The sequence below is a fragment of the Bos indicus x Bos taurus genome, chromosome 4 (genome assembly GCF_003369695.1).
Source record: "Bos indicus x Bos taurus breed Angus x Brahman F1 hybrid chromosome 4, Bos_hybrid_MaternalHap_v2.0, whole genome shotgun sequence".
NCBI lineage: Eukaryota > Metazoa > Chordata > Mammalia > Artiodactyla > Bovidae > Bos > Bos indicus x Bos taurus.
In genome coordinates this window covers 7,284,709-7,310,911 of record NC_040079.1, presented here as the reverse complement: position 1 = coordinate 7,310,911, position 26,203 = coordinate 7,284,709, and the positions used below count along the sequence as shown (strand labels likewise).

Genomic DNA, 26,203 nt, shown 5'->3' with positions numbered 1-26,203 from the left:
GCCAGGCTCGCCCCGCCCTCCCCTTGCCCCCCGCCTTCCTGGCCGGCTAGGCGGCGCCTTCTGGGAAATGTAGTTCGCGCCTGCGCCCGGAGGGCCGCGGGGGCTGGTCCCACTCTCCTGGGATGCGGTGCTCTGGGCTGCTTCGGACGCCCACCTACCCCTGCCCCCTCCCCTGCGGCCCGCTCCCCGGGGCCCGATTTCCTCCTGCGCCGCCCTAGATCGCTGACGGAGCGAGTGCTCCCCCCGCCGTGCCGGAAGTCGGGAGCAGAGACTGAGTCCGGGATGGCGGGCCAGGTAAGGCAAGCCAGGACAGCGCCGCGCGAGCCGGGATCCCGCCGGCAGCCGGGGAGGACAGACGATCGCCTTGGCCGGGCCTGCCCTGTGCGACGCTGTGCGGGCCTCGAGGGCGGGGGGCGAGCCTGGGACCCGCTAACTTTGGCCGGGCGAGGTGCGTGGGGGGTTGGGGTGCGCAGGATTTGGTGCAGGGAAGTCCAGGATCTGGGACCCCTCCTCTTCCCTTCTCCCCGTCCCCTCCGTGTAAGGGACTTGGAGCCGGAGCTCCATCTTTGGAAACTCCTTTGGGTTAAGCCTCACACTGTCTTGGCGTGGCTTTTAAAAATTATCCTGGGAGCGATGGGCATGGAGGCCCAAGGAGAAAGAGTAAATCTGGGCACTTTCCTTCTTGGTAGGATCCTGGGGTCCCGGCTGGGGGAGGGCATGAACAGGGCCCCAGGTTTTTAGCCATTAGGTGAGAGAGCTACAGGGGGAGCCCCATCTGTCATAGCCTGGGACCAGTGTGTCGGGTGCAAGTTGTGTGCAGGGCTGTGAAGGTGCTAGGAAACCTGAGGATACCAGTGGGGAGTTGCTGGACGTCCTTTTGGGGGAGCCTGGAGCCAGCTCTGTAATTGTGGCTCGTTAGCTTGGGCCAACCTCAGGCAACTGCCGACTCCATGGTTTGAGGGCCCAGGAGCGGGTGGTGATGAGGGGCTAGGGCAGTCTGTGGCCAGGCAGAGCATCACTTTGCCAAGACCTTGATGGCGTTAATGCCCCACAAGCTCCTGGGAAAAAACGAGAAGCCAGGGCTACAGAGGATGAAATGGTTGGATGGCATCATCAACTCAATAGACGTGAGTGTGAACAAACTCCGGGAAATGGCAAAGGACAGATAAGCCTGGCGTGCTGCAGTCCATGGGTTGCAAAGAGTTGGACACGACTGAGTGACTGAACAACAACAACAGGCAGATTGGCTGCTGTGGGAGCAGGGGCAGTCTCCTTTTCAGATCTGGCCGTACAGTTAGGAAGCCGGACACCCTCCACCATCACCCCCATCTCTGCTCAGATGTGCCCATGGGCCCCATGTTCAGGCCTCCTCCGACCGCAGTTTCCTTCTCTATACAGCGAGGGGTTGGATCACTGATCGTTCAGATCCAGTGTCCTGGGGTGTGTCCTTACGCTGTGTGTCTTCATTGAAAAGGGCCTGGCCGTGGCCTTGGGGGCTAGTAGGTCACAGTCAGATGGAGAGGAACAGGGTGCGCCTCCTGTCTTCCTGCCTAACGTGACTCCCAAATGCCCAGGGGCTGTGGGAGCACAGCCTACAGGTGGGGGCAGCAGGGCTCAGGGCTGAGCCTGAAACATGCCAGGAAAGTGGGTTTGCCCTGGGAAGGACCCGCAGGCCAAGTCTGTGGCCTGAGGGTTTGCACATTGTGCTTGCTCCCTACCTTTTTTGTGCACGTGCACACACACACACACACACACACACACACACACACACACTCCTCTGTTTTTTCTGGGTGGGGGCTGCTACTGATGGACCCACTTACCCTGGCCACAGTCAGTTCCTGTTCCCAACTTTGTTGGACAAGAGTTTATCTTCTGGCTGAGGTGGCGAGTGGCCTGGAAACCATCTCTTCCGGATGTCTAAAAGAGCTGGTATATTTAGCCAGGAGACAAAGAGGCGTTTGGGGTCAGGAGTGGTGTGTGAGGTGGCCGACTGTGACCTGCCAGTGGATGTGAGGCAGACAGATTTGGCTGCAGGAGCAGGAATCATAGCACTTAACCACATCCCAGCATTTGTTCTGAGCACTTTTCTCACAGTAATTCATTTACTCTTCACAACATCCCTATGAGAGAGGTTCTTATGATCCTCCTTTTATAGATGAGTTTACTGGGCCCAGAGCTAAATGGAAGCAAAGCAGGGATTGGAATTCCAGCCACCTGGCTCCTGGGGTAAGCTCAAACCTCCACACTCTGCTTGTTTGTGTCCCAGAACTTCTTAATGCCAGATTAGGCCAGCCATAGGACTGTGGTGAGCCCCCATAGTTGCTATGGGTATTCAAGTAGAAATTGAAGAGCCCCCTATTGTAAATGGAAAAAAAAAAAATGAACGAGTTAGTCACTCAGTGGTATCCAACCCTTTGCAACCCTGTAGACTGTAGCCTGCCAGGCTCCTCTGTCCATGGGATTCTCCAGGCAAGAATACTGGAGTGGGTGGCCATTCCCTTCCCTGGGGGATCTTCCCGACTCAGGGATTGAACCCACATCTCCCTGCGGCTCCTGCATTGCAGACAGCTTCTTCACTGTGTGAGCCTAGAAGTTGGCACTAAATGTTCACTACCCTGTAAAGGTATTCTGCAGTTGTCGGTGAGTTCTAGTTCACAGACATGCTATAGTGGACAGCTCTCCCCTGCGGGGAGGAGAGGGTCCCGTTTGCCGGAGTAGTTTTCATTTCTGGCAGCCCAGGCAGGTCTACCCAAGTCTTGAGCCAGTAACTGGACAGCAGCTCTTCCCCAGCACTCTGATTCTAAACTTAGAATGTGTCAGAATCATCTGGGAAGCTTGAAGATGTCAGCTTCTGGGTTCTGAAAGCACTGAACACCATTGTGATTTAGTCGATCTAAGATCAGGTGAGAAATTCAGTCCTCAATAAAGGGAACTGTGAACCTTATTTGAACCTAAAAGCTCTTTTGTGTTTTCAGTGGTTAGGTAGTAAACTCTGATGGGAGAAGATAAGGACACAGAGTATTTTTTACCTGGTTTGCTAAGTAGAGAAGCTATCTGTTGGCATGAATTAGCTGGTCAACAGAATCACCACTCAGCTCTGCTGGGTTCCCCGCCTGCTGCTACAGCCAGGGCCGTGCTATTAAACTCAGCCATTTAGCAGTGGCTTCCCTGGTGGCTCAGATGGTAAAGAATCTGCCTGCAATGCAGGAGCTGTTGTTCAGTTGCTAAGTCGTGTCCAACTCTGCGACCCCATGGACTGCAGCACACTAGGCTGCCCTGTCCTTCACTATCTCCTGGAATTTGCTCAAAGTCGTGTCCAGTGAGTCGGTGATGCCATCCAACCATCTCATTCCATTGCCCCCTTCTTCTCCTGCCCTCAATCTTTCTCTGCATTGGGGTCTTTTCTAATGAGTGACTCTTGACATTGGGTGGCCAAAGTGTTGGAGCTTCAACTTCAGCTTCAGTCCTTCCAGTGAATATTCAGTGATTGGGAAGATCCCCTGGAGAAGAAAATGACAACCCACTTCAATATTCTTGCCTGGAGAATTCCACGCCCAGAGGAGCCTGGTGGGCTTCAGTCCATGGAGTCATAAAGAGGTGGACATGACTGAGCGACTAACACACACACACACATTTATTTGTATTTATTTATCATTTATTTGTACTCAAGAGCCATCCTGTCTCCTCCATCACCATCTTAAAAAACCTGTTATAGCATGGTGAATTCAGGGCTGGCTGGAGTTCCCATCCTGGAGTCGATGTTTTCTTGGGCCCGAGCTGCAGGCCACGAGACTCTCTGTATTAGCTTCCCTGGATTGCCATGAAAGTACTTTCACAAAGCGGGGGTGGGGGCTTAAACAACAAATTTAATCTCTCACAGTGCAAGAGGGGAGAAGTCCAAAATCAAAATGTTGGGGAGCCCATGCCCTCTCTGAAGACTCTAGGACAGGATCCTGCCTTCCTCTTCCAGCATCTGGTGGCCCTGGGGATTCCTTGACTTGTGGCCCCATCACTCCTGCCTCCCTGGTCATGTGGATTTTTCCTCCCTGTGGGTCTGTCTGTGCTCCTCTTCTTAGAAAGACACCAGTCATACTGGATTAAAGTGAAAGAAAATGAAAGTGAAGTTGCTCAATCATGTCCCACTCTTTGCGACCCTATGGACTGTAGCCTACTAGGCTCCTCCATCCAAAGGAATTTTCCAGGCAAGAGTATTGGAGTGGGTTGCCATTTCCTTCTCCAGGTATTGAATTAAAGACCTACCTTAGTCCATTATGACCTTAGCTTAACTAATTTCATCTACAGCGACCCTAGTTTTGAATAAGGCCACATTCTCGGCTACCGGGGTGAAGACATCAGCATGCCTTTTTGGGAACACATCTCTTGTCCCGTTGCCCCTTTGCCTGTTTCCACGTGTCAGGTGCCCACGCCGTGTCCACCAGGGGATGCGGGCTGGGTCAGCACGCCGAGGACCACTCCTGGGCGGCCTTGCTGGGAGGGAACGAGCCAACTGCCCTGAGGTTGTGCCCACAGGTGTCGATCGCCTTCCAGGACCTGGCCGTGCGGTTCTCCGAGGACGAGTGGCGGCTGCTGGGGGAGGGCCAGAGGGCGCTCTACCTGGACGTGATGCGGGAGAACTACGACACCCTGGCCTCCCTGGGTGAGGAGCAGGGCCGTTGTTGGATGGGAGGGTGCCGGCGCAGCAGCTCGAGGGTCCAGGGTTGCCTGGGAGCTCGGGTGTCTTGTGGGGCCTTAGTCTTCGTTCACACGGCAAGGTGGCGTCAGAGAGCGGGCGCTGAGCTGGGGGCGCCTCTCGGGTCTTTCATGCCATTGATACTGTGGACAGTACCAAGGGTCTGGGTGTGATTTGGTGGGGGTGCCAAACAGCTGGCACAATGGCACTGGTCTTGGAAGTTCTGACGGTCCCTGGGGTTTGGGTGGTCACACAGACACACATATGTACACACATGTACACAGGTTTGGGATGGTCATACAAACACACTCATGTACACATGCACACAGGGATTGGGTGGTCACGTACACACGTGTACATGGAGTTTGGGTGGTCACATGGATAGACATGTACATGCATATATATGGGGTTTGGGTGATCACACAGACATGTGTGTACACATGTACACAGGGTTTGGGTGGTCACATGTACACACATGTACATGGAGTTTGGGTGGTCACACAGATAGACGTGTATACACACGTACATGGGATTTGGAAAGTCACATGGATAGACTTGTAATGCATGTACACACATGTACATAGGTGCCTGGATGTCTGGGTGCCTGGGCCTCTGGTGTGATGATGTAGAAGGGTGGAGGCCGGCTTCCACTCCCAGGGACGGTCCCTCTTTTCTTCCCCAGGGACGGCGGAGCCGCTCCCCCTCTCGGCCTTCCTATCTCCCTCAGAGCCTGGAGGAGCTGTGGGGGCCCGGAGCCGTGCTGGAGACCGGCAGGAGCCACCCCAGGGAGGAGGCCCCCTGGGTGAGTAATCTGTGCAGATGAGAGCCCCTCGGGGCGGGGTCCTGGACCCCCTGGGTCGCCTGGGCCCCGGGTGGACTCACTCATGTCCCTTCCCACCGCGTGGTCCTCGGCCCCTGGATTCATTCCGTACAGGATACTGTGACCTCAGCACTCCCCACCTTGCCACACTCACCCCTCCCTGACCTTTCACCCCGACCCCTCTGGACCAGGAACCTGGTATACTGTTGCTTATTGTGTGAAGCGCTCAGAAGCAGCCTGGGCTCGCCCTGGGAGAGTCTTTGCCCCTCAGGCCCCCTCCCCCGCCATCCAAGCAGAGCCAGTTGCAGCCCTTGAAGGTCCAGAGAGCTCGGGGGTGGGGTGGATGTGGTCCAGGGGTTGGCAGGAGAGGCAGGAGTCCGGATGGTGGCCGGAGATGGGGAGGCAGTCCTCCCTTGGTGTCCCCTCCATGGCCCAACAGGGACTGAGGGACAGAGCAGAGAGGAGCTCTGTTACCCTCAGCCCCCAGCGTCTTGGTCCTGCTGCGCCCACGCGCGGGGCACCTGCCTTGAACCCAGGTTCTCTTTGTTTGTGGACATCAGTGTCTCCTTTGCAGCCCCTCCCGTGGTGGGAGGATTACGTGAGACGCAGCACGTGCCGACTGATGTTGGGGGAGGGGGCGGGAGTTCACTGTGGTCTCTTGGCAGGAGGAGCCCCCCAGCACAGCCTGCACCTCAGCGCCCTGGTGCAGCTCGTGCAGGAGATCCCCGAGTTCCTGTTCGGGGAAGGCAGCCCCGAGAGTAGTGGGGGAGCCAGCCTGGATGGGGTGGCTGTGAGCTCCCAGGGTGAGTCTGACAGTGGGCCCCGCTGCGTCCCACAGATGAGTTCAAGCTGCTGGCCTGGCCCCTGGGTGGAATTACCTGTTAATGTGAATACCCGGGTGGCAGGCCGGTCCCCTGAGAGGACATGGACGGGGGAGAGACTGTGGCCTCTGACTTTCTCTAGTGGTTTCGACCCGGCTTCATCCACGCCCTTGTGGTCCCCGTCGCGTCCTGCCCTACAGTGGCGGATGAGGCCGTCCCTGTTGTGTAGATGAGTGCCCAGCGGCCGAGTCCCCCACAGCCTGTGCTCCCCCCGTCTTACCAGACTTCTTCCTCCCCCAAGCTTGCAAGGCTCTCCCGCCTCCCCAGAAGTTTCTCCCCCCAGCCCCAGCCTGCAGGGTTTCTTTGCGTCCCCTCAGCTGATGGTCAGCTGGGGACGATCTTATCAGAACAAGGCCACAGACTGAATCTACATCTCGGAGCCCAGGGATGGCAAGGCAGAGGTTACTGACGTCCTGGTCGTTGTTAGTGGAACATGGCAAGGAAGGGCCAGCATGGGGCAGTGTCGGGGCATTGTACCTCCTGCCAGGCTTAATTCCAGTACCCCTCACCCCCCTCAGCAGCTGTGACGGAGGACACGTGCCCTCTTCGAGACCTGCTCCGCTGCCTTCCAGATACACCCGTGGGCCTGCTTGGCCTGGCCGCCACGCCCAGCGGCAGCTCGTCCAGCAGCACCCCCGGAGCCGGGGGGCCGGGGAGCCCCCTTCCCATCAGTGAGTAGGACTCAGTGCAGGGGGCCCACACCCTCTTGATTTTTTTCCAGGACTTGGTTTCCTTTATACCTGGGTCCAGCTCCTCAGTGGGGCGGAGTTGGGGGAGGTGCGGAGCAGGCCTGGTGCTGGCCTCTGTCTGGGGACCAGAGAGGATTCAGGATGCTCAGCCTCACTCGTGGAGTGCTGTGTGCAGCGTGTCTGCGGACCTGACTCTCAGACCTCTCATCAGGGCAGCCCTAACAGCGGGGCAAGACAAGGCTGGCCTTTGGAATTTCTCTGGGTCTCAGTTTATTTTTAAAATGCGTGCAGATTTTACATTTGTCTAAATGTCTATTTTTATCTAAACTGTTTTAAATTAATATGGCATAAAATAGCCAGTGCTTTCATGCACTGGAGAAGGAAATGGCGACCCACTCCAGTGTTCTTGCTTGGAGAATCCCAGGGACGGGGGAGCCTGGTGGGTTGGCGTCTATGGGGTCACACAGAGTCGGACACAACTGAAGTGACTTAGCAGCAGCAGCAGCAGGGGCTTAACCCTGGTGGTCCAGTGGTTAAGACTCCGTTCTTCCAATGGAGAGGGCGTGGGTTCAATCCCTGGTCAGGGAACTAAGATTCCACATGCCGGTGGCCACCAAAAAAAAGAAAAGCATGCCCCACTTAGCTCGTAGTTTCAGGCATCAGCTGGCACCTTTGCTCTGGAGTCCCACGTGTCCAGCTTTGAGAAATGTTGAGTGCAAGGCTGGGGCCTGACTTGAGGAGGCAATCAGAGACCCTTACGGGAGGGTCCCCGGGGCGAGCAGTCTTGTGCTTACATTCACACCGGAAGGAAATGGGGAAGGACCCTGCACCTTAGGATGGACTCTGGGAACAAGCCCGTCGTAGCTGGCTGAGCCACCGAGTTCCCAGGACTCAGCTGTCCCTCGGGGAGCAGTTAAAAGCTGGGGAGGCCCATCCTCTGTGTGTGTGTTGGGGAGGGGCAATTTCTCAGGGTCTGGAGCCTGGGCTGGAAAGGCCTGCCTGTCTCTGCTGCAACAGAAACTGCCAACAAGCCAAGGCCTGTGGAGGAGGGGAGCCCAGGAGCCCCTGGCCGGGAGCCCAGCCCCGCCACCTGCAGTCAGGGCAGTAGCAAGAGCCTCAGGAATCCGGAGAGAGGGACCCCGGGGGCAGGTGAGGGGCCGGCTTTCCTGAGGGTGGGGCTGAGGATGGGGGGCAGGTGGGGAGGCATCATGTGGCCCTCACCTGGGGCCTCCTGATGGTCCTACCTGGCAGATGGCATCCCTGTGGTCATGGGTGGGAAACCTGACCGCAGCTGGCCTTGCAGGAGCTGTGAGCATCTCTCCTGGGCACAGCCCCTTGCAAGGCCTCATCAACTGCCTGAAGGAGATCCTCGAGCCTGGGCCCCAGGGCCCCGAGGGACCACGGAGCTCGCCACCGCCACCTGCCCCCAGCCTGGGTGCCTCCCAGCTGACCAGGGCAGAGCTGGGGCCTGGGGGCCCGCCCTGGGCCGGTGAGTCCCTGCGGACCTGTCTCCTTGGGCCAAGGTTTCTGAGCCTGTGGAGAGCTCCAGTTGCTCTCTGCAGATACTTCTCTGTAAAATATGACGTCTTCCCTAAGGATCCTTGCCAGCTTGGCTGCTCCAGTATCTCTAGTGTCACATTTCTGGAGCCAGATGGCTGTGTTAAGGGAACAGCGTGGTCAGCATAATCAACTTGTGGAAGAAAACCAGAAATAGATTTTGCCCTGGATTCTTATGGGTTCTTGACTCATCCTAAGGTGGGACATCTGAGAATAAGAGGCTGAGGGGTACTTCTTGTTGACACTATGCGGGATCCCTGGGATGGGCTTTGGGGATGGGGGTGATATGGTGGGGACTGGAGCCCCAGCCCTGAACTCTGAAGCTTGGTAGCCGGGCAGAATGAGAAAAGCTCCTTGAGGCTTCGAGCCTCGGTTTCCCATCTGTAAAAAGGGTAACTGTTCTCACCTTAGAGGACTGTCCTGAGGCTTAGGCACACTAATGATGTGTGCATAAGTGTTTGTAAAACGCTTGGGCGTCCTCAAATTAAATCCTGCTCAAGGCCAAGAGAACCATTTCCAAGTAGTGAGCCAGGCCACCCACTTCCTTCATTTGTTCTCAGAGCAGAACCTCATCTTCCTTTTACCCAGCCAGCTCTGGGAGGTGTAGCCAGGCATTTTTAAACCAAGCGCTAAGAAGACAGTGGCCCCACGCAAGGCTGAGTGAGTTGCAAGAAGACCCACATCCCTGGGTTTCTGGCCTTGGACCTTTAATTGATCCCTCTTTCGGTTGTTGTCACCAAGACTGAGGTCACTGGGTTAGGGGGACGCGTGTTCCTTTTTTCCTGTAGTGAAGACAGAGGCAGCCTCGGGAGATTGTCCCCTCCAGAGCCTGCTGAACTGTCTGAAGGAGATCCCCGAGGCTCGGGACAGGCATCCCAGCCCCTTAGGAGCCAGTGACCCACGGCTGCAGGAGGACCCAGGGGCCTGGAAAAGGAATTCTGGAGGTAAAGGCCGCTGGCTGGGCAGGGAGCCCCTGGGCATCGCTTGTTTCCTTTCTCTGCTCTAAGCAGACCTTCCACCACCAGACACTCGGGCCCGCATGTCAGTGTGTTGGCTGCAGTGGCCAAACGTTGGGGCTCACGCTATAAAAGGAGCTGGGCTTGTGGGAGGTGCATCAATGTGAAAACGTTCCAGATTGGCTCTTATAGTAGGAGCTGAGGGTTCCAAAAGGAAGGAGGGAATCACTGGGAGGGAGAGACAAAAAGCAGAAGGCAGAGCTCTGGGCAGTGCACATTCCGGGGCTCATTCTGATGCGGGGGTTCTTGTGATCGTTTGGGTTCACCATGGGTTGTTGGTGTTCCAGAACTCTTGAGAGTCGTTTGGCTGCTGGCCTCGGAAGCAGGACCCTGACTCAGTGCTCCTGGGGTGGGCTGGTTTGGCATCACCCCTCGGTAGAAACCTCTAGACGTGGAGGTGGGATTTGGTCCATCTGCTGATGGTTGGGCAGTGACTGTCTTGGAGCTGAGATGGCTGTGGAAGCTGGGGGCTGTGGAAACCCCATCCTGACCCTATAGAGACTTCATGAGTGACTTCCCACAGGACTCCAACCCCTCCAGACTCCTCCTCCGGGGCCTGGGCCTGGAGCCGGCAGCATGCTCTCTGCAGTGAAGGTGGAGGACAGCTGGCCCCAGGGACCCCTGGAGCCCACATCCTGTCAGCTCAGCAAGCAGCCCCACGGCCCCTCTGCCGCCAGCAGCCTCAGGAATGTCAAAGACATTGCCCCCACCCAGGTCCGGGTGCCCAGCTGGGGCCCTGCAGCTCAAGGTGAGGCCTGGACTCATCTGCTCAAATCCTCCCGGGTGGGGTTCTCAGGCCCCCAACAAGGTTCTGCCAGCCCACAGGGAAGGGGCACCTGGGTGTCTCATGCGTGGACAGAGGCGTCCACCTGGGCATCCTTCCCAAGAGGTGGTGGTGGTGGTGGTGGTTTAGTCGCTAAGTCGTGTCCGACTCTTGTGACTCCATGGACTGTAGCCCGCCAGGCTCCTCTGTCCATGGGATTTTCCAGGCAAGAATACTGGAGTGGGTTGCCATTTCCTTCTCCAGGGTTCCAAGTGGTTCGTCCCATCCCTTAATCTCCATCCTCCTTAACCCAGGCCCTTGCCCAGGGAGCCTTCCATTAGAAGGGCCTTGGTTTTGCAGAGAATCCCCAAGTGTCAGGAAGCTGCCCACTGCGTGTGGCTCTCTCTCCACCCACCCCTGGGCCTGGGTACAGCTGGCTGGCATCACTCCTCCAGACTGGGGAGCAGAGAGCTGATGGGAGCCGGCCCTGAGGGAAGGGCGTCCTGCCTGGCAGGCCCCACGCCTGGTGTGGGACTCACCACCCCTGAGGAAGGCAGGCAGGCCGGGCAGTCAGCCGGGGCTGGGCGGGGGGGGGAGATGGGCCAGAGATGGTGACGGGCCATCTCCCCGTCCCAGCCGGCAGCGCCTCGAGCTCACCCCTGGAAGCCCTGGAGGCCTGTCTGAGGGGCATTCCCCTGAGTGGGTCGTTGCCTCCCCAGCCACCGGCCAGCTCTTGGTCCCGGAGCCCCCAGCCAGGAGACCCCGGGTCTCAGAGGCCCGAGCTGCCGCGCCTCGGACCACACAGCAAAGGTAGCCCGCACCATGGGCTCAGGGTGGCGTTTGTCCTTGTGCACGGAAGGGGGTCAGTGGGGGGAATGCTGAGGATGCCATTAGGTCCCCCCTCCTCATCCCAGGCTAAAGCGGGGGGCACACATGCCCCTGTCTCCCAGCCCCTTCTCATGCCTGCCCCCCAACAACCCCTGTGTTGGGTGGAAGCCAGTTAAACTCTGCCCCCTGCCACCTCTGAGAGCTTCACTGACCCTCTAGGCCCCTGAGGCCAGCAGTTGGGTTTATGTGGGTTAACAAGCTACTGGATTTTAATCAGGGCCATGAGCACCCTAACCTTAGGGGAGATTGCACGGGAGAGGCGTTGGGGCGAGGCGGGGCGCCTGTCCGCAGCCCAGTGCCCAGGGGATCTCTTGGCCCGTGGTTTCCTCTCGATGCCAGCTGTGCCGTTTCCCCACAGAGGTGGTCATAGGGCCTCTCCCAGCTCTGGGCCTGCAGGGCTGCATGAGAGACAGCCCGGCCCTGCCCCTGGGCTCCCAAGGCACCCCCAGCAGCTTCTCGTCATCTAGCAGCTCTGACGGGGACCTAGATTTCCAGAGCCCTGAGCGCAGCCAGGGGCATCGGCCCGGAAAAGGTGAGATGGCCAGCTTGAGGCTGGGAGTGGGTCCTGGGGAAGGGCGGCGGGGAGCGTCCTTGCCCACTGCCATGTGTCTGACCCGACCAGTGTCCAAGCCAGGCTTCCGCGCCTGGAGAGGCCGCAGAGAGCAGACGCAGGACTTGTTTTGGGGGGTGGGGGTCTGTTTTAGTGACTTGGCTCAGAAGAGGCAGGACAACATCTAAGATCTCTAGAAGGCATTTGATGCTTCTTACTAGAAGCATTCTTACTAGAAGCATCAAATACTTCTTTATCCCAGCCTTGAAGAAGTCAGTGTCTGTAACATCTGACTGACTCTCCAACTTAGGGAAAACATGTAAAACCATCTTGGAAGGGTGTGTTTGGTGCGTGCTCCCCCGGGTCCCTCCGTGAGGGGACCTTGCAGGACCTCAACCCTTTTCTCCACTTGAATAATGCCAGGGCTCCCCATCTGCCTTGTTCATGGACACCCGGTTCCCCGGGGCTCACCTTGTGTCCTGGCCTCACTCTGTCAGTGGAAAGGCCTGAAGCACCCCCCGGGGCCATCGGATGGGCTTGGGGCCCGCGTTCCTGCGCCCACCACAGCTCAGCCCCTCGGGTAGGGGAGCTTTTAGCTCCCAACAGGCAGCTGACTTTGCTTTTCAATTTTTAGTAGGTACTGTGCTCGTTTCGTCTTGTTGAAAAGCTGCGGTTAGGTTGCAGAGGGTCGGTGGCGTCTGCCTCCCTCCCCTGCTCTCCAGCCACCCCTGCTGCCGGTTCCTGCACTTTCAGGGATGCTGCGTGGGCGAGCATCCCTCTCGCAGTTTCTCCACCGAGCTCCCTGTCTTCCCGCTTCCCTTTGGCCTTAGGGTCCTCGGCGCTGCGCGGGCCCCCTTCCCTCTCTCCTGCAGCTGCTCAGTGTCTGTGGTTCCTTCTCGAGTGTTCTCTATCGGCAGACCTGTTTTCTGAGTCACCCAAACAGCAGGCGACTTCATGCCGCCTTGTGGATGCATCCAGCCCCGCCCCCTAGCTCTCCTTGTGCTGCCCCAGAACCCCGCAGCATCCGTGGGGAAGCCACATGCAGGACTCCTCTCGAGACACTGAGGTCCCAGCCCCACGATGCCTGGACCTCTGGCAGCTTCTCTTTTCTCCTCTTCTCTGCCTGACGCCCGCATCAGCAAAGATGCTTTTCTGGAAAGAGCTTGGCTGAGATGTGGAAGGGGAGGGCTTTTCCTTTATCTAGAATTTCAGTTCATGTAGTGGCTATAGCTTCTCCAGCGCTGTCACTAGAAATAGGATTTCTGCAGTGTGTTTTTATCCTCGAGTTGAAATGCATTCATGTTCTCCTTCTTCACCTGTTGCATCTGTACCCTTTTCCCTCTTTGACTAGTCATGTGAATAGTGAATAACTGACAACATTCCAGCCTCAGGGCCCATCTCCCCCGTCACTGGCCCGGTGGCCTGCTGACTGGCTTCTCTGTGTAGGTGGTCAAGATGAGGGGGCCTCTCCCAGGGCCACCCAGAGGCAGGGCTGACATGGGTCTGGGGCCAGGTCTCCCTCTGGGTGCCCTGAGCTGGTGTGACAGGTCCAGGGCCCCAGCTGCAGTGGACCCGGGACACGGGCAAGGCTCCTGGGGTTCACAGGACGGAGCTCTGGCTGGCCAGGACCGTGAGTGTTGGGTTTTCACAGGAAGCCCAGTGGGAAGCTCCCCGCTCCAGGGCCTGGAGAACTGTCTCAGAGAGATACCTGAGCCCCGGCTGCAGCCTGCCTGGCCCTGCTCCTCAGCTGGAGATGGAGGGCCACGGCGAGCGGAGCCCAGGAACTGGGCAGCAGGCATGGAAGGTAATGTGGGCAGGCCCACGTCCCGGCCTGAGATGAGTCAACCTTCTGGAAGCAGCCTGGCCAGAGGTTCGTGGGAGGCCGCAAGGCCAATAGCGCTGTTCTCCTGGGTGGAGGGGTGCGGTGGGCCTGGACACCCAGCCCCCCAGTGCTGCTCCGAGTCCAGGCCTGAGCTGGGGCCTTGACAACAGGGTGTCTGTATGCTGGCCTTGGTCTCTGGCATGGCGCTGAGCTGTGGGGGCTCCCGGGAGGCTGGGTAGCTGGGTCCAGAAATAACGAGATCCTGGAGGATGAGGGTGGCCCTGGGAACATCTGCAGGGCCAGGGTGTGTCCCACTTCGGTAGCGTCATCCAACGTCCTGGACCAGAGTTTGTCTTCTGAACAGCGCCTCCCTGGCCTGCGTGCTAACTCAAGGCTCCCAGCTGATGGGCCTCTTGGCTTCTCATTGAAACAGGACTGAGGGGCGAGGCCTGTGAACCAGCCCACCTGGGACAGCGTGGGGGCGACGTGCCCGCCAGGAGCCTCCGACTGGCCAGCCCGCAGGCCCTTGCCTCTGGTGCCCTGCCCACCTGCTCCCCACGAGGCCCCAGAGACCTCGGGGCGGCCAGGCCAGGACAGTGGAGGTGGCTTCGAGACGGTGAGCGGGATTCTTGCCTAGGGACTCGCTTGCATGTCTCCTCCCCTCAGTGTAAAATCTTTGATGAGAGAATAGACTTTCCCTTTCCCCTCCTATTCCTCCACTCCTTCACTGTCTCAGCCATTCCTGGACTGCTGGCTGGAGGGTGTGTGCGTGCGTCTCCGGAAGCCTGCTGGCTGGAGCGCTCCGAAGTGTGCTGAAAGCAAGTGGGGAAAGCACTGCTCTCATCCAGAGGCTGGGTTTCTCTGGGCGAAGGACCGGTTATTTCCTTAATTCTAGTTGCCTGGGGATGGAGGTTGAGGTTGGGGGGTGGGGGTCTCCTCCTTCTGCTGCTGCAGTTCAGTTGAACTTACAGCGGAATCCTTGCCTAGATTTGCTGAAGTGGGCGGGTCAGGCCTGACCTAATTGAGAAAGTGCAGGTATTTGTCATACTCCCTCCATGCAAGCGCTGTTCCGGGGGGCCTCCTGTGGACTTGACTGAGCCTCTCCGTAGGCTGCTGGTCCTGAGTGAACACAAGTAGAACGGGCCGCCTGGCTTATGAGACTCAGAGCCTGGCTGGAACCAGACTGTTAGTGGCCTCCAGGGTCACTCGGAACCCGAGCTTCTGGAATTTCTGCTGCGGCCTTCCAGAGTGGCTGGGGGCCAGACCAGCATCTGACTTTGCTTCCTTCCGCTTCCCGTGGCCATGGGATGCTGTTCAGGCTCCCCCAGGGCTTGTTTGGGGCTGAGCTGGAGGGGGACCAGCTCTGTGTGCCTGCCCATGGAGGCCGAGGCCCTCCGGCCTGTCCTTGGGCTCATGGACAGAGGGCTCTTTGGTTGCCATTTGCCTAGGGCCAGCCACCAAGCCTTCCCCGCTTCACTGCCTGGAGAACTCTCTGAAGGGGATCTTGCCTGGGGGGCCCTTGCGCTTTGCCTGCCTGGCCGGCCTGGGCCCCAGCCCACGCTCCAGCTCCAGCTCGAGCATCAGCAGCTCAGAAGGAGAAGACCCGAGGCCGGAACCCGAGCTCTGGCAGCACCCCCTGCAGGGTGAGCTTGTTGGGGGGAGAGGGGGACCAGGAGCCCGGCCTCGGCGTGTGAGCGCCACCCTGACCCCGGCTCTGTTTTTGCCAGAGAGGGACCATCTTCCCAGCAGCAAGGGCCTTGGCACCCTGTCCCCACAATGTGGTGGCCCCCGTGCTGGCTGCAGCCCTGGGGAAGGCTCGAGGAGACGCGAGCCCAGGCACCGCTGCGATTTCAGTGCAGGTGAGCCCGGGGTCTCTGGAGGAGGGGAGCGTGTCCCCCAGGAGGGCCATGGGTGCAAAGACAGTCCCACACATCACTTGGCCTGACTCTTGCCAGAAGGCTCTCTGCCTTTGTCACACTTGAGTTCCCTGTAGGATGAGCCGAGTCCAAGAAAAGAAGGTGGAGATGTTGAGGCCCCTGGGGCCCCAGGGGTGTCAAACGAGTGTGTTTAAAGACCTGGTAATCAACTTGGAAAGTCGAAGTGTCCATTGCTCAGTCGTGTCTGACTCCTTGCAACCTCATGGACTGTAGCCCACCAGGCTCCTCTGTCCGTGGGATTCTCCAGGCAAGAGTACTGGAGTGGGTTGCCATGCCCTCTGCCAGGGGATCTTCCCCACCCAGGGATTGAACTCGAGTGTTGTGCATTGCAGGCGGATTCTTTACTATCTGAGCCACCAGGGAAGCCCAGTAAACTTGATATATATAATAGGAGAAGGAAATGGCAACCCACTCCAGTATTCTTGCCTGGAGAATCCCATGAACAGAGGAGCCTGGCGGGCTACAGTCCATAGGGTCGCAAAGAGTCAGACACGACTGAAGCGATTTAGCATGCATGCATGCATATACGTATGTATATATATATATATATATACATATGTATCAGAGAAGGCAATGGCACCCCACTCCAGCACTCTTGCCTGGAAAATCCCATGGATGGAGGAGCCTGGTGGGCCGCAGTCCACGGGGTCGCTAAGAGTCAGACAAGACTGAGCGACTTCCCTTTCACTTTTCACTTTCATTCATTGGAGAAGGAACTGGCAACCCACTCCAGTGTTTTTGCCTGGAGAATCCCAGGGACGGGGGAGCCTCGTGGGCTGCCGTCTATGGGGTCACACAGAGTTGGACACAACTGAAGTGACTTAGCATACATATATATATATGTATCAACGCCTCCTTGCTTCTCAGTCCAGTCCTGACCCAGTGATCATTCCCAGCAGGAAAAGCAGAAGAGAAGGTGGGAGGCAGGTCCCATTCGCCCTGGAGAGAGGTGTGCTTGGAGACCCTGGGACTGCCTGGCCCCCTGGGCAGCGCCGGAGGAGGTAGGGGTGGGTGGGTTGCCAGGTCTGGGAAGGGGGCCCCCCTGCTGTACTCAGGCCAGTGACTCCACCCAGTCCTTGACCTCTGAACAGGCCCTGGCTGGTCCCCATGTTCCTTCCTGCCCGTGGGCCTGACAGGAGACAGCAGAGTGGGCCGGGCATGGATCCACAGGGCCCCTAGCACGTCCCTGGAGGAGCCTCACCGGGGGCTGGACCTGTGGGCATGGCCCTCTCCATCTGCTCTCTCCAGCCTCCTGGGAGAGCCAGAGGCCTCATGCTAGAGCCGCAGAAGATTCTGGAAACAATGTCCACCCTCACTCAGCCCGCGGGCCCTAGCCAGCCATTCAACCAGAGATGGGCTTCCTGGTAAGCCCAGTGTAACCCTCTCGCGTCTCATTTCACCAGTGCTTGAAAGTTTCGTTTTGCTTTAGGCCATGTCCAAGTGTCCCCCGTCAGTGTGGCCATGGCGAAGCAGTGCGTGGCCACACCAGAAATGCTCTGTGCTCTTCCTGAGCGGTCCGCTGTGCATCCCTGCCCTGCCGGTCAGCTGGGAAGAAGACCAGGGCCTGGGCCCTGCCAGCCTCCTGGTTCAGCCCACGGGCCCCAGTCCTGGAAGCCGACGGCCGGTGAAGAGTCCAGGGGCCTGGGGCCTGGGGACGGAAGACCAGGTGTGACAGGTGAGCTGGGGCTTCCCCGGCCCCCCAAGTATCGGGAGCCCCACAGGCACGGGGTGGGGGGGCGGCTGGGGCTCAGCGTCTGCACGGTCACCCCTCCCTCCTTCCCCGCTGCTCAGTTCCTTTTGGCAGGGTGGGCTGGTGAGAACCCCCGGGGCCACAGCCTGGGGTAGGCTTTCTCTGAACAGCCTTCCAGGCTCCTTTGGGTCCTAAGTAGGAAGAGCCTCACGTCGAGTCCCCTTCAGCTGGCTTATTTCATTTCAGGGTTTTCCTATAGGAATAGCTGGCTATTTTATGAAAGGACGCAGACACTTCTTAGAGGCAAAAGAAACACTGAATAGATGCATCCAGGATCAAAGGTTGGGGTTTGAGGGGACTTTAGAGAACAGGTAGGGATAATGAGGGTCAGTAGTGAGTGACCAGGCGGGGAGGTCCCCAGAGAGGCATCTGTACCCTGAACCCTGGGAAGGTCTTCCAGACTACAGCAGAGGTGGGCGGGCGGGGCTCGGTGCCCGGTCCATTCTGGGCCATGCACCCAGATCCTCACGCTTGAAGCCTACAGTGGGGGCTCCAGCGTGTCATGGGCCTGGCCTGGCTGGAAGTGCAGCTGTTTGTTAGGAGTGCTGAGCTGGCCCAAGGCCCATGGACTCACTGCCCCATCTTGGGTAGAAAGACACCTGGGACAGCAGCACCGTTGCTGACCCTTAGCCGAGATCTTTCCTGAAGAACGTGGCTGGGCAGCGTTTGAGTCCTTGGGCTCCAGTCTCCACTTTTGCTGTTTGAAGCCCTGGGGGTCCTGGGAGATTCAGGCCGGAGCCGGTCTGGGGACTCAGACATGGCTGAAACCAGGTCTGTCCTGCAGCTCCAGGTGGTAACGGGGCTTCCTTATGAGGCTGGCCTTGGGTGAAGACCAGGTCCGGGAGAAGTTTGGGTGAAGGAGTAGGTGACTTTTTTTTTTTTTTTTTAAAGTAACTTAAGTCCTATGTCTGTAATTTGATTAGGGAGGGTAAAGGTCAGGAGGGGGTGGGGACCCCTGTGGTTTGCTTATGACTACGACCTTGATGCTGAGAAAGATTGAAATCAGAAGGGGACGACAGAGGATGAGATGGTTGGACGGCATCACTGACTCAGTGGACATGAGTTTGAGCTACTCAGGAGATGGTGAAGGCAGGGAAGCCTGGTGTGCTGCCGTCCATGGGGTCGCAGAGAGTTGGACACGACTTAGGGACTGAAGAGCAAATAGTGCTAGGTGCTGATGCGGCCCCCTTTGTCTCTCGGCTAGAGACACCTGGGCCCTCTCTAGACACTGCACACGGCCCTGCCCGCTGACCCTCCAGAGGCAGAATTAGCTGCTCTGAGGCAGCGGTTGGGCCCAGAGGTAGCATAGGAACCCACCAGTCCTTTTCCTAGGAGGTGGGGAGGCCACTGTCCTAAGCCAGCTTGGTTTCTTTGGAGACCCAGCCTGTGATCTATCTTGCCCGTGAATTAGGTGGGCAGCCTTCCATGCTGCCCAGCCTGAGTCACCAGGACCCTTCCTTCCCTTAGTGGGCAGGGTGACAGACACACCAGCTGGAGGGCCTCGGGGGAGGGAAGGTCCCGGCAGTTGAACACACTCACCGCATCCTGCTCTGGTTTCAGCCGGGACCGACGGGGAGCCCCTTCCTGGGGGTGTGCCCCAGCCAGCGCCTGCAGCCGCCGTCCCTGGGGCCTTACCCGGTACCTCACCGCGGCCGCCGTGCCCCTGTGGGGCTTCTCTGCAACAGGAGCTCCACAGCCTGGGCGCCGCCCTCTCGGAGAAGCTGGACCGTCTAGCCGGGGCCCTGGCCGGCCTGGCTCAGGAGGTGGCCGCTGTGAGGACCCAGGTGGATCGACTCGGGAGGCGCCCTCGGGGCGCGGGGCCCAAGGGACTCCCCCGGGGCCCTCGCTTGTCCAGCGGCCCTGCCCACAGACACCTGCCCTACTGGAGGCACAAGGGCCCCCCCAGGCCGAGACCGAAGATCCTGCGGGGGGGCCCGGCCGAAGGCTGCAGGGCCGGGGACCTGTCATCAGGCCTATCCAGTGAGAGGCTCCGTCGGGTGCCTCCGGACACCCCCTCAGCAGAGCCCCCCGGGACCGGCTCCAGCCCTCCCTGGCAGCCTCACTCCTCGGCCTGCAGTGGCCCTGCTGTGCAGACTGTACGTCACCCCCTCGGGCACCCCGAGGCCCGCCAGAGCCCCCCTCCCCTTTCACTGCCGGCTGCCCCGCCCCCCCAGGTGGCTGCTCCAGTGGGCACTGCAGAGGCAGAACCGAGGGGTGTGGTGGCTGCCCCCGCCAGGATCCCAAGGTGGCCCAAGGATCCAGGTGGCGTGTTGGTGGGGCTCCAGAGAGCCCTCGAGGGTGAACAGTGGGTTGGGGAGCTCAGGGACCCAGCATGGGGACCCCCCAGCCACCACCTTCATGGACTCAGCCCCACGGAGGGTGCCCCACCTCCGGCCACCTCGCCCCCCTCCAGCAGAACCTTCCCCACATTGAGGCCGTGAAGGGGCCCGCTGACTCCAGGGTGACCATTGCTCAGGGAGGCCGCCGTTTGAGGGGGTTGCGTTTCCCAACCATGCCTCTGGCTTCTTGACTCAGGTTCATTTGAATGTTGCTTCCCCCTCTGGCCCTTCTCACTGGAACCGCCAAGGCGGGCAGGAGGGTGGTGTGCGTCCACATGTGTGTGTGTGCCATGTGCGGGCACGCCACATGTGCCCGGGGTGCCCTGGGCTACTGCAGAGGGGCCACGAGACCACCTCGTCTCAGCACCTGCCATCCTGACCTCAGCGCTGGGGAGCGTGCTGCCCGTCTTCCTGGTCCACCCGGGCTTAGCTTCCCTTTGAGGCAGATCTCCACCACCCCCTGGCTGAGGCTGGGAGTACCTGTGTGCATTCTGAGTTACTCAAGGTGGTTGCCAAGGGGAAGAAAGGCACTCAGAGGGGCCGCAGCAGAGTGTGGCTGTGTGGTTGTCACCAGTACTGGGGACAAGCTGGCTCCTGCCTTCCCGCCTCCTCCGGAGAATCCAGCAGTCTGCCCGATGTTACGGGAAGAATCCTGCCGACTCCAAAGGAGACAGCGGCGCACGTGTTGGCTTCGCGTAGTGACAGTCCACAGCCCAGGAGCCTCCAACAACACACATTTACATCCTCCCGGTTCAGAGGCCAGAGGTCCAGGATGCAGGTGTCGGCAGAGTTGGTTCCTTCCAAGTCTGCCCTAGGCCCCTCTGCGGGGCTGGTCGCTGACTGTCCTCGCGTTCCCAGGGCGCTTTCCCTTTGCTCATGCCCCTCAGTGTCCCTTTTGTCTAAGGACACCATCCTCACGCCCTCCCTCTAACACGATTGCTTCCGTAAAGACCTCATCTCTAATTCAGGTCTCGTTTGTGGTCCTGGGGTTGTTAGGGTTCCAGTGTGTGAATCTGGGGGCGGGAGCGCACAATCCAACCCCCGACACACATGAGGGACCGAGCTCGTCTTGGTCCTGGTGGGAGGAGGGAGTGTCACCAGGGTCACCAGGCTGCCCTGGGCCCCACCCCTCACTTGGGGCATGAGGAGTGACCTGCTTGTCATCACTGCATTTCCCATCTTTTTTCCCGATCTTTCCCCACCAAGCCCTTACCTGATCTGAGGAATCCTCGGGACGGTCCATGCACTCTGGGAAGGCCTTGCCTGGCTGTGCTGTCAGGGAACCGGGCGCAGCACTGAGGCCTGAGCTGGCTTGGGACCCAGAGGGGCTGTAGCCACAGTGAGTGCTCAAGGGGGGCCCACTGGCTGGTTTGCCCAGTGTACCCCTAAAATCGGGTTTTTGGGGACACGCAGGGCCTGGCCTGTGCTGCTCATGGTCCCTGTGGAAGGAGCAGGCACTGATGGCAACGGCAGGAGAGGCAGGTTCTGGGTAAACAGACTATCAAAACTGAGTGTTAGAACGTTTCCAGGACTGGAGCAAGTCCCTTGATGACCGTCTCAGAAGCTAGGTGTATGAGATCATGTAAGTAGGTTGTTTAAACACGCAGCCTTCACAGCTAGCCATAACTTGATGAAGAATAAGGAACAGAAAGAGGTCTAGGCCTTCTTCCTAGAAAGATGAGTCCAGCTGTCTCCAGGCTGTGTAGGGAGTGACGCTGGGCCGTTTCAGAGCCATCGGAAGGGTCTGATGGAGTCAGCGCTGTGGACCAGGGGCTCGGGCTGGAAGGAGGAGGGCTTGTCCGGCCCTTTGCTCACCCGCCGTAGCAGGAGTCAGGGGGTGGCCTGCCGTACACGCCCGTGTGGCATTTTAGGGCTCGTTTTTGTGGGCTTTGCAAATACCAGCCTTTGCACCACCCTGTGCTGCAGGCGCGGAGGAGCACACGGGCTCAGACAGGGCGAGGGGCTTGCTCGGGGATGCACAGCCTTCCTTCGGCCGAGTTAGGACAGTGCGTGCCCTGATGCCGCCCAGGCCGGGGAGCTCCCAGTCCAGCTGGCCCTTGTGAGAAGTTCAGGTCCTTTTTTAAGAATGTGGAAAGCCAGCCATGAAGTGAACGGTGGGAGGTTCCACGAGCCGCAGCTGTGTTCGCCCCCAGATCCACTGCTACGTGGACAACACCCTTCCCAAGGCATGAATTGAAAAGCCTTCTAGAACCACTGATCTGGTAGAGAAACCTGTCGGCAGTTTAGGAGTTTGGTCCTGTGTCCGTCTCCATCTACTTGGTGAGGAAATGTGGTCGGTTTGGTAGGAGAAACCACAGACTGTTGTGAACTCAGGAATTCCCGGGGTCAGGAGGTGGGGGGCAGAGAACCTTCCCTCCCCGGGCGCTCGCACACATGAGGGTCCCCTGTGTCCCGACCACCGCTTGTCAGCCCGAGGCCACTGTGAGGCAGGAAAGCGGGAAGGTCCCACCTGGGCGGGTCAAGGCAGGGCCCCACAGCCTCCAGATGACACCCCCCAAGGGTCCGGTAGAATGGGGGGCCTTAGCCCCCTGAGACACCCCACGACATCACCACTCTCCGGAAGGAGCTCGTCAGGAGGGCGGACCAGGCTTGCTCTCCACCCTCTTGTGTCCTTATGTTTTAGATGTGGCTTCTGTAAACAGCCTCCTGTTGGATTTTGTCTTTTAATCCAACTTGACAAATTTTATTCTTTAGTCGGAGCCCTTAATCCACTTCTGTGTAATGTTATTGTTGATATACTGAGATTTGAATATACCATCTTATTTTTGCTGGTGTTTTTGTTTCACTCGTTTCGGGCAGGAGGCTTCTTTCCTACTGGCAGTGTTGTGGGTTTTGAGTCATTCTTCCCCCCGCCTTGATGAGCCTCAACATTTAAAGAACTAAAAGGTGAAACATTCAAATTTACAATTATATTTGGGAAGTTTTAGCATAGTTTTTCTTTTTTAGAAACTGACTGGACAAAGCAGGAAGGATATGGAAGATTTGGGCAAACCAGGTAACAAAATTGGCTCGACTGATGAATAGTTAGAACGTTGCACCACAGGACTACAGAATATTCCTTCTTTTCAAGCATACGTAAAACAGTTACAAAAATTGACATTATACTAAGCCCAAATTTAAACAAATTTAAAAGTATTAAAATTATACAGAGTATGTTTTCTGGCCATACTTTAGCTTTAAGCTAGAAGCAAATAACAAAAAATTAAAAATTCTTATATATTAGAGAAGAATTATTCTGAATAATCTGTGTGTCAATGAGGAATTCATAAGAGATATTTTGAAATGAACTATAAGTACCACATATCAAAACTTGTAGGATTAAGCTAAATTAATACTTAAAAATGGGTAGGCCTAAGTGAGTACAAAAAAAGGTAAGGCTGAGCATTTACAAACAGGACAATGAAGGAAATTCCCCCAAAGGTTAAGGAGATGTAAAGGTAAGAGAAATTTGGGGAGATACAGGTGCACCCATGGCTGATTCATGTTGATGTATGGCAAAAACCATTACAATATTGTGAATAATTATCCTCCAATTAATTTTTAAAGAGTAGAAATTACTGAAATAGCATAAACATAAATATATAGAGAGGCTTCCCTAGATAGCATATTAAAAAGCAGAGATAGATTTTGCCGACAAAGGTCTGTATAGTCAAGGCTATGGTTTTTCCAGTAGTCACATACGGATATGACAGTTAGGCCGTCAAAAAGGCTGAGCATCAAACAATTGATGCTTTCTTACTGTGGTGTTGGAGAAGACCCTTGAGAGTCCCTTGGACTGCAAGGAAATCCAACCAGTCCATCCTAAAGGAAATAAGTTCCTAAATATTCCTGGAAGGACTGATGCTGAAACTGAAGCTCCAATACTTTGGCTACCTGATGCAAAGAGCTGGCTCACTGGAAAAGACCTTGATGCTGGAAAAGATTGAGGACAGGAGGAGAAGGGGATGACAGAGGGTGAGATGGTTGGATGGCATCACCGACTCAATGGACAGGAGTTTGAGCAAACTCCGGGACATAGTGAAGGACAGCTGGTATGCTGCAGTCCATGGGGTCGCAGAGTTGGACACAACTTAGTGACTGAACAACACAAAGAGATATAATTAAGGAAGCCAGAAATTTTGGTTTCAACAAAACTAATAAAATTAACAAGTTTGTGGTGTGATTCATCACTGGAAAAAAAAAAAAGGCAGAAATCACCCATCTCAAGAATGAAAGAGATGATGTCACTGCAGATTCTGGTATAGGCTATATGACGATAAAGATATTGCAAACTTTGCCAAAAATTTGAAAACTCAAACAACTCCCACAGGAATACAACTTATCAAGAGAGACTCAGGAAGACATAGCAAACCTGACTAGTCTCAGGCCATTAGAAAAATTGCATTGATGATCAAACACCTTCCCCAAAATGACAGACCTAGAAAGCTTCACTGGTAAATTCTACCTCATTTAAGGAGAGTATTTCAGTAATATGTAAAGTAGTCCAAGAAACAGAAAAATATAGAATACTTGGATTCATTTTGTAAAACTAGCATAATCTTGAAACCAGAACTTGAGAACAGTACAACAGAAGAAAGTCACACGCTAATTTCCAAAAATGTTCAAAGACGCAAAAATCTCAGAGTATTATCCAACAATCAGCAGCTTATAAAAAGAAAAAAAACATCATGACTGAGTTGGGTTTGTTGCAGAGATTCACAGATGGTTTTAACATTTGGAAATCACTAGTCATAACCCATCGTCATAATAAAGAAGAAAGGTCACATGATCAATAGCTGCATAAAAATCATTTGATAAGAGCCTACATCTATAGATACTCTAAGCAGACTGGGCTTCCCAGGTGGTGCTAGTGGTAAAGAACCCGTCTGCCAACTCAGGAGACGTACGGGAAGTGGGTTCAAGCCCTGGGTCAGGAAGAGAGGAAGGCATGGCAATACTCCAATATTCTTGCCTGGAGAATCCCATGGACAGGGTCCAGGGCCATAGGGTGGCAAAGAGTCGGACACAATTGAAACACTTAGTCATGGACACGACTTAGCACGTCCAAGTCGTGCTAAGTGAGAATGGACAACATTTAGAGCAGAGAAGATGGAGTGTCGGGTCCATGACGGGTGGACACAGATGCTCCAGGACCAGGAAAGAATGTTTCTAACTTCCTTCCTATAATAACATGATGTCCTTTTGAAAGGACATTGCTTTATTTGATAAAGATTATCTACCCCCCAAAAGGGGGGGATCTTAACAGCAAACATAATACATAATGATGACATATTGAACAAGAAAAGAAGGCTGGCTTTCACACTGTAACTCAGCACTGCAGGGAATGTCCCAGGCAGGACAGCGAGCAAAGATGAAGTTTGGAGACTCAGAAAACAAACAGGAGTCGTTTCTCACAAGTGACAGGACTCTATACATACAGTTGAAAAAGGATCTATAGATAACCTATTAAAATTAATGAGAGAGTTTATAAGGTAACTAGCTAAAGACCAGTACATGGAATGTTGTATTTGCATATAACAACAGCTGGCATTTAGAAAACAATTTTTACCTTTAGTAAAAAATGCAAATATCTAGGAATAAATCCATCAAAGATTTATATGGTAAAAACTGCTGAGCACTTTTTATGAGTTCCTTCATTCCTCACAACAGTTTAGATAGCTGTAAATACTACTATTATCTCATTCTTATTTTACAAATGAGGAAACTGAAGCACAGAGAGGTTAACAAACTTGCTCAAGGTCACACAGCCACCAGGGGATGAAGCTGTGCTGAGAGCTTGGGTAATCTGGATTTGGAGCAAAGTTAGGCCTAAAACATCTGGATCGAGGGCATACTGAAAGCTGCACCTTCACGTTGGAGGCAATTCAGGGAGGAAGAGAAAAGATTTTTACAATTACTAACTTAAATATTTATTTGTACATTATTTGTTGACTGTCTGCTCCCCATCCCCAACTGTAAGCTCTATGAATAAGCGTGGATACATATCGTATCTCTGTACCAACACTGGGTTAGGGACATAGTAGGGCTTCAATCAACATGTACCGAAAGCCTGGATAATGTTCTTATTTGGATTTGAGACACCAGAGAACGAGGGTATTGATATGAATTCATTGAAATTTCCCAAGAGTTTATAGAACCTCCAGATTCTAACAAACTGTGAGCTTGTACCATCAACACTTGGGGTTCAGCGCTGTGTTTCTGCTTCCCCCATGTTAACAGCTTGTGTGTGCTTAGTCGCTCAGTTGTGTCCAATGCTTTTGCGACCCCACAGACTGTAGCCCACCAGGCTCCTCTGTCCATGGAATTTTCCAGGCAAGGATACTGGACTGGGGTGCTACTTCCTTCTCCAGGGGATCTTCCCGACCCAGGGACTGAACCTGTGTCTCTTGCATTGGCAGGGGGGTTCTTTACCACTGCACCAGCTGTTAACAGGCTGGCCACACATTATTACAAGTAACAGGTTAGGAACTTTGCTTCCTG

At 56.1% G+C, this 26,203-nt stretch overlaps 1 protein-coding gene across 8 annotated transcripts; it reads left to right on the top strand.

Moving 5' to 3' along the window:
* Window positions 1-60: 60 nt before the first annotated feature.
* On the top strand, window positions 61-22,495 carry KRBA1 (KRAB-A domain containing 1). Of its 8 annotated transcripts, none has more exons than XM_027538691.1 (19): window positions 61-294; window positions 4,549-4,657; window positions 5,373-5,492; window positions 6,176-6,313; window positions 6,910-7,062; window positions 8,098-8,229; window positions 8,384-8,569; window positions 9,226-9,297; window positions 9,426-9,581; window positions 10,177-10,401; window positions 11,053-11,226; window positions 11,663-11,836; window positions 13,506-13,724; window positions 14,110-14,292; window positions 15,125-15,319; window positions 15,404-15,535; window positions 16,510-16,614; window positions 17,043-17,288; window positions 18,924-22,495. In XM_027538691.1, exons 1-19 carry the CDS (start codon window positions 283-285, stop codon window positions 19,802-19,804), a joined length of 3,612 nt encoding a protein of 1,203 aa, XP_027394492.1. In that variant the 5' UTR covers window positions 61-282; the 3' UTR covers window positions 19,805-22,495. The 8 variants fall into 8 exon arrangements, with proteins under 8 accessions (XP_027394492.1, XP_027394490.1, XP_027394493.1 ...); XM_027538689.1 differs by having other exon boundaries at window positions 4,531-4,657; window positions 6,913-7,062; XM_027538692.1 differs by having other exon boundaries at window positions 4,531-4,657; window positions 13,506-13,658.
* Window positions 22,496-26,203: the final 3,708 nt, after the last annotated feature.

What these genes read in the sequence shown, in the direction of transcription:
- KRBA1 (XM_027538688.1), top strand. An exon ending in GGTGGCTGTGAGCTCCCAGG is followed by an intron (nt 6,314 to 6,909) that starts GTGAGTCTGACA and finishes CACCCCCCTCAG; the next exon opens with CAGCTGTGACGGAGGACACG. An exon ending in CCTCGGACCACACAGCAAAG is followed by an intron (nt 11,227 to 11,662) that starts GTAGCCCGCACC and finishes GTTTCCCCACAG; the next exon opens with AGGTGGTCATAGGGCCTCTC.